This window comes from Rhincodon typus, chromosome 16 (assembly GCF_021869965.1).
Source record: "Rhincodon typus isolate 14 chromosome 16, sRhiTyp1.1, whole genome shotgun sequence".
NCBI classification, from domain to species: domain Eukaryota; kingdom Metazoa; phylum Chordata; class Chondrichthyes; order Orectolobiformes; family Rhincodontidae; genus Rhincodon; species Rhincodon typus.
The window spans coordinates 30,285,943-30,293,672 of record NC_063347.1 but is presented as its reverse complement, the minus strand read 5'-3'; the positions used below and the strand labels follow the sequence as shown (position 1 = coordinate 30,293,672).

Here is a 7,730-nt window from a genome sequence, read left to right as displayed (position 1 = left end):
TTGGCCCTCCTGGTTTAACAGGAGAGCGTAGACCAAGATTATCAAAAGTTATTTTTCTCCACATAACTTTAAAGACATTTTTCAGACTTTACCTATACGTCTCCTACTCTTGATTAATTTCCTACATATCTCTTTGCTTTTTCATGGTAAAGTCTGAAAAATAGTTGAATACAGCAGTATTTCAATAGGAAATCCCAGTTGAGTTTATTTCCTAATGCTCTCAAGCCCAATTATGATCCCTTGATTTAAGTTTTTAGCAAAATCAAAGCCATAAAAATTGCATTTCAACATTAATTTGGTTAGTGTATTACTTTGGCATGAAAAGGCTAGTAAATTTGAATCCTTTAATTTAGATGAAAGTATAATGTACAGCAAATTTTAACTGACACCTTATGAATCAACGCTCTCAATAAATATGTGAAAATTGTATGCTTGAAATACCGAAAGTTTACTGTTTTATCGCGATCTCTGCGATGTCCGAGTAGTCAGTTGAGGGTGCAAGTGGGAAGGCTCTCTGCTGCTAAGTTTTATTTCAGCAAAGTTGTGTTATTATTTAATTATTTATGCTGTAGGTAAGTATAACAGCGATGTGTTACGTTTCTATTACATAGTATGCATTTTTACAGTAATTATGTGGATCTCTTGATCATCCGGAACATTTGATTAACTGGCACACTCCTGGTCCCATAGGTGCCTGTTAATAAAAAGTTTGCTGTATAATTTACAGTGTTTTGTGCAGTCACGATTGGAAGTGGTATAAAGATTTGATTTCCTATCAGGCTTAAAATTTACAAGCTTACACTAATAGATGAAAAATAATTAACATCAAACTTGACAAAAAATTAGTGAAAGAACATCGGCATTGAAACCAATCAGTAAGACTTACATTGTTTCCCTTCTGTTGCAGCAGCTTCAAATTTTCTTTACAATTTTCAAGTTCTTCTGTGATGGACTCATTCTCTTTTTGAGTCTTGTCGAGCTTTTCCTTCAACTCCAGGTACATGGTCTGATTTGCTTCATACTAGAACACATATCAAATATAGGGAGGATGTTGTAGATACAATGCTTGTTCTGAACATATGTAGCAAGTATTTGTTTAGATTTTTAAATTCTATGACTTAATCATTAATCTACTATTAATTTCATATGATATTAACGTGTTATCTCTGATTAACACTTATCTCCAGTAATAACACTGCAGATTTATACTGTGCCTTTGCCAAACCTCCTTTTGTTGTATGTCCCAAATGCTGTATACAAATGCAGTTATAGTCTTTGTTGTTTAAAATTGCTATTTAAAATTCCTTTTCTTTCCCACGTTTTCCCTCTGGCATTCTCACATTACTCTGCTCCTGAATGTAATTAACTTATGCACTGAGTCCTGATATGTGCCGCCCAGTGCCAGATATGCTGTATACACCAGAGTCAAGTAACCTAACACTACTTACAATTAAGGATAACACAAGAGGAAAGGTAAATGGAAAAGGTGTAGGAAGACTGCTGTTACTTGATACTTCAGCATCAATAGCCAGCCTCAAAAATAAATTCCCAGAAGAAGAACAAATAGCTTGAATTTACTCTTCGATCAAATGAATTTAATCAAACAATCTCCTTCTTTCAGTGTAAAATGGATCATTCCAAATGGCTTATGTTTCTGATCAGGTTATAAATTCAGGTAAATTTGCGTTCTGAGCTTACAATAGCATCGTAACTGGTGCAGGTGTTTTAACTACAGAATTAATCTCTCCAATAATAAATTAAAAAAGGATCAAACTTTCACTTTTCTCAGCACGAGGAAAGAACAGGAAAAGGTATTCTTGGTTTAGTGAGAGCTGCTTATGATCTTTCCAAGTGATTTCAAAGACACTTTCACTTGTGAGGTAATGAATGGCTTTGTTTTGTGCACTGGCTCTGGTATAGCAATACATCATTTCCCACTAGAGCCAATACAAGTTAACCTCAGTCTGATTTATTTTATTCATTCATGGGTCACTGAAATGTGGGATAACAGGGTGTCACAGTCTGGATTAGCATTTACTGCCTATCTCTAATTGGCCAGAGGGCAGTTAAGAGTCAACCATGTTGCTGCCTTTATACTGAGTTCACATGTAGGCCAGACCAGATAAGGATGGCAGATTTCCTTCCTTAAAAAGGACAATAATGAACCAGATGGGTTTTTCCCAACAATTGTCAATGGCTTCATGGTCATTATTCGAGTCTTATTTCCAACATCAGCCATAGCAGGATTTGGACCCAGGTCCCCAGAACATTACCTGAGTCTTTGGATTAATAGTCTAGCGATAATATCACTAGGCCATCACCTAGCCATAACATAGGCTTATTGTGCAGTTTTCCTCTACTTATTTGGTGAGGTGACTGAAATATGGGGATAAAAACCTTTTGGAAGCTTCCCAAGGCAGAAATGGTGCAATAAAGCAATAGCACTGAAAATGCTGGCGAATGACTTGGCACATCATTACCCACCTTCAACTCCCTTGCTGCTAAAGCCAGATTTTTATCTCCATGTTTCAGTAATCATTGTTACTGTATCTCTGTGAAATTGACAAATTAATGTATTGTCAAGTCAGATTTATGCTATGACCCAAAGAAAAGACTTACACATTCTTGTTCCAGCTGGATTTCAGAACATATCCCTAAGGTTAAAGGAAGAGAATCTAAGCCACTGCACTATTCCTTCTAAGACAACATTAAATTCTTTTAATTTCTTATTTCATTTCATGAATTTAATTTCCTTACCAGAAGAAATAGTTTCTCTTTATCTACCATACTGAATAACTGTCACTTTAAATACTTCATTTCTATATTCAGGAAATAAAAGTCAAATTTATTTTATCTGTAAATAAAATTAATAATTTAAACCCTGGTATCATTCGATAATCTGGCCCTTATCAACAAATGATACGAGGGCTGAAATGATTAATATTCATGATAGGTAAAATAAATTTAGCTTGTATTCCAGGGCTACTAATTCTTTCCTGACATTCAGTGTCCTTCTTGAATCCAAACTGGATGACGTCATGTAAGTCCACATTTAACTCCATCTGCCTACTCCCTATATTTGTCTATACTGCTTAGTAATTCCTACTCCCAGTCATATAATTTACTGTGCCTATTAACATACTATTAGCTGAAAACTCATTAACACAATTCTCTATTCCTTTGTCTGCCTGAGTCACCAATATATACAGTACATGGTGAAAAGCAGAGACCTGTGTTTCCTGGTGAATGTCACTAGTCACGTCCTACCAATTACAGAACAAATATTTTATCCCAATTCTCTATCTCCTATCACCTAATCAAATCAATTCTAATCTCAAGGCTATAAATAATTTTATCAGCTTTCAATGTTTCCTATTTAACTCGTGTGAAATGTTATCAAATATCTTTTGGAAGCCCATATAATGTCCAAGATTTCAGTAAGTTTAGTCAGACATCATCAACTTTCATAAATCTATACAAATGCTCAGTGATCAGTGATTATTTGTCCAACTGCTCAGTTATTGTCTCTACGGATAGATTCCAGTAATTTCTTTATAACTCATTTTAAACTGGCAATTATCTATTTATTTACACCCTACCAAGTTAAATAATGGAGCCAGATTTGCAGTTTTCAATCCAAAAGGCACAATTACTAAAGCTGGAGAGTTTTGAAAGAATTCAACAAATGCATCTATTTCTTCACTTTTTTCAAAATACCTTGAAAAGAAATAATCAGGTCCATGAGATTTGCCAACCTTAAGCTCCATCGTTTTTTTTTTGCATTACCATCTTTTTGTAAAGCATTTAACATTTTCATGTAGGTTATCCTGCCAACAGTTCGACCCAGTTTACTATGGTCAACTTATTTCCCAACTTAAGGTTTTTATGAGTTAACAAACCAGTCTGTGACTTTCCCTTCTTCATCTGAACCTAATGACGGACTCAATTGTATGATGGTCACACTGTAAGAACAAGGCTCCCTTACTGTCAGATTTTTGAATGATGCTGGCTTGTTCATCATTAAATAAAGTTGATTCTAAAACATATTTGTTCTAGAAAACATAAGAAAATCCTTGTCTTTATTATTCCAGCTGCATTGCTTCTTCTAGTCAGTGAAAATTAAAATCTCCCATTGTAGACAAATAGATTTTTCATCTTTTGTTATTCTCCAATGATACCCATAATCTTTCCAGTGCAATGATCATCCTAATTGAAATGCCTTTCTAAAAGATCAAAAGGCTTGGACTATTTAGCTTCTAATCATGCTGTAATTATAATCAGGTCTCTGTTTTAATGGCTACTTTGTTGCCTTTCAGGTGAACCTTAGCTTTTAATGTGTGGTTTATGTATTCAAAATTCTCTCTTTATAGCATGTGCATCTTATTTGGGTAATTTTCCTCACTGTCCCCATATGTTCTGCAGTATGGTGCACATTCAATTGAAACAAATACCATGGAAAATCACACACCCAAATACCTCGATCACTTCTTTCTGGAATTATGAGAATATACATTTGTGAAGCACATTATAGTTAATCGAGTTCTTCCATAAAAGGTATGTTACCTGTTGCTGAAACTTCTGAGTCTCATTCTCAGCCTGTGTTAGTTGTACTCTTAGTTCATTTGTCTCCTGAGAGCGTTGCTCCTTTAACGTTCCAACCTGAACTTCTAGTTCTTTACGAGAGATCTCCAGTCCACTGACATCTTTGGTCAGTTTAACACTCTGTTGCTGAGCACTGTAACAATAATCATAGGTTGTTTTTCAATATTTCCCTCAGTCATATCTGCAAGTAAATTATTGAAGTATAATGCACTCAAAACAAAGTTGAAATCAATTTCATCTGTAAAACGTACTTATCAGATCTTAATTAGTAGCACAATAGAGAACTGTGTCAATCACGTCTGTGTCAATAATTTGCTTGAGCAGTTCAAAACTTATCTAACTCACCTGCTTTCTCCCCATACCCTTTACATCTCCATTTGCTTTAAATACTTACACAATATTCTGTTAAAAGATACAGTACTCTTTGCCACAAGGAGTAATTGAGGAAAATCCTAAAGGATCTGATATGTATTTTAACTAATAGATATACTACACATCAGTCAGTATGAAGACGTGTTTGTTGCCTTTCTTGGCAACTCCAAAGTAGAGGGTACAACACCACATAAAAACAACTTTTTACCAAAACTTCACATCAACAAGACCTGTTCCTTGACATATTTAAATTCTCCTGAAGTATCTCCACAGGTGGCTGACTGGAATTTCAAGCCTGTTTCAAGTCTGCTATATATACACATTAAGAATACATGGCACACAACAATATTCTGTGACAAATTCTTCCAGTTTTTGACTTTGAATATATATTCATTGAGTTTATCAAGTTCAAGGCAAGAAACCAACAGAATACTCTATTAAATCAGTATTCTCATTTCTAGCGTTTCACTACTTCAGAATACAAAAAGGCAATATATTCCCAAGCTGCTGGCAATACCATTGTACAATTAGCCAATAGACTTCATATACAGGAATAGTTTATTCCAAGATTATTTCTTTCATTGCCTTGTCAGGATACAACTCAGATCCCCCAGACATCTTGAAGGGTGGGAAGTTGAAGCACAATGTTCTGGCACATGAAAATGTTTTGCTACAAACTTAATTTTCAGCAAATGCAAGAAAAGTTCTGAAAATCATTTTAAACAAAAGTACTACATTAAAAACACTGAATCTATGATAATTCCTTAAATTAAGTAATTAGAGTCACAGTCATACAGAACAGAAAGAGACCCTTTGGTTCAACTCATCCATGCTGACAAAGTTTCCCAAACTAAACTAGTCCCAATTGTCTACGTTTGGCCCATATCCCTATAAATCTTTCCTATTCATGTACCTGTCTGAATGTCTCTTAAATATTATAACTGTACCTGCACCTATCATGTCCTCTTCATTCCACATATGAACCACTTTCTGTGAGAAAAAGTTGCCCTAGGTCCCTTTTAAATCTTTCTCCCCAACTTTAAAAATATGCTCCTAGTTGTGAACTCCACCATCCTAGGGAGAAGACCTTTGCTACTCACCTTATCTGTGCCGCTCCTGATTTTATAAACCTCTATAAAAGTCACCTCTCAACCTCTTACATTCCCGTGAAAAAAATTCTCAGCCTATCCAGCCTCTCCTTATGACTCAAACCCTCTAGTCCTGGAAATATCTTTTCTGAACCCTCTCCAACTTAATAACACTCTTCCTATAGCAGAACAACCAGACTGTACACAGTACTTCAACACCAACACCCTGCATAACCTCAACATGACGTCCCAGCTCCTCTACTCAATAGTCTGAGCAATGAAGTCAACTGTTTTAAACACCATCTTAACCATCCTATCTACCTGTGATGCAACTTTAAAACAACTATGTACCGGAATCCCTGGGTAGGAAGTACTGAGTGTATCATTTGAACAGAGCTGTTAGTGGAAAATAATGTCAGTATTTTGTAAGTCAAATTTGAAAACCTACCTTTAAAGTGAACAGTTATGGTTAGAAATGGAGACACCAGAAATAAAAACATTAAAACTAAATAAGAACATGAAAAATAAATAAGTAGCAATTGCTGGAACTTGCCATTGGAGCTCTTCCTCAAACCACTGCAGCTTTTCTGTCAGAATAACATTTTCGTGTCGAAGGGAATCACAATCATTCTGTAGCCCATTGCTCTGCTTTTGTAATTCATCCAGTTTACCTATCAGCAACAAAATTGAAAAGATTACAGTAGGGTGTAGACTGTACCACAACATTCAACAATACATGTACAATAAAACAGAATCTGTATTTTCCAGTTAGGTCTCCAAATTCCACATTTTAATTTTTTTTTACGATAGTAATAAATATATTGCTCAAGATTGTTTTGAATTAGAAGCAATTGCTACATCATATAAAGGAAAGAAACAAATTTCGCACTAATAAATCCAGAAGCAAAGTTAGTGCTGCATGTAATTCATTCACAAGTTCATAAGGTATAGGGTCAGTTTTCAGCCATTCGGCCCATCGAATCTGCTCTGCCATTCGATCATGGCTGATATGGTCCTCACCCCCAATTTCCTGTCTTCTCCCCATAATGCTTCAACATATTACCAATTAAAAATCTTTCTAACTCCTCCTTAAATTTACTCACTGTCCCAGCATCTACTGCACTTTGGTGTAGCAATTTCCACAGAGTCACAACCCTTTGGGAGAAGTAGTTTCTCCTCAACTCTGTTTTAAACTTGCTAGCCTTTATCCTAAGATCAGAAATCACACGACACCAGGTTATAGTCCAACAGGTATATTTGAAAACAAGCTTTTGGAGCCTCGCTCCTTCTTCAGATGGTAGTGTGACAGGTATTATCAGACACAGAATTTATAAATAAAAGATCAAAGGGTTACACTACTGATGAGAATGTATTAAACAAACCTAAGATGCTGTTAAATCTTTAATCAGTTAGAAGGTTTTAATTGATTAATGTGTATATGAAAATCCCCAAATTCCTTTCAAGTCACTGTCCTGAGAGAACTGAAGGCTTTATCAGTGTAAAGAAGAGATGACATTTTAGGTCAGACAACGTATGTTAGATGTGAGGCCTTGTTTCGAAATTGTTAATGTTTTGGTTTGGAGTCAGGCAGGTTTTATTTCTAAAGTTTTATAAAACACCTCATTGACTGATTGTCTATAAATTGTGTGCTTTTTGAACAAAATAGAA

At 35.3% G+C, this 7,730-nt stretch overlaps 1 protein-coding gene across 2 annotated transcripts in view; it reads right to left on the bottom strand.

Annotated features, from left to right (window-relative positions):
* Positions 1 to 7,730, bottom strand: part of slmapa (sarcolemma associated protein a) — a 254,138-nt gene that overhangs the window by 9,355 nt on the left and 237,053 nt on the right. For both annotated transcript variants that reach the window (XM_048606410.1, XM_048606409.1), the window contains 3 exons: positions 6,616 to 6,733; positions 4,564 to 4,735; positions 887 to 1,021 (listed from right to left, as the gene is read on the bottom strand). In XM_048606410.1, coding sequence (XP_048462367.1) covers positions 887 to 1,021; positions 4,564 to 4,735; positions 6,616 to 6,733 — 425 coding nt within the window. The remainder of the gene's footprint in view (positions 1 to 886; positions 1,022 to 4,563; positions 4,736 to 6,615; positions 6,734 to 7,730) is intronic.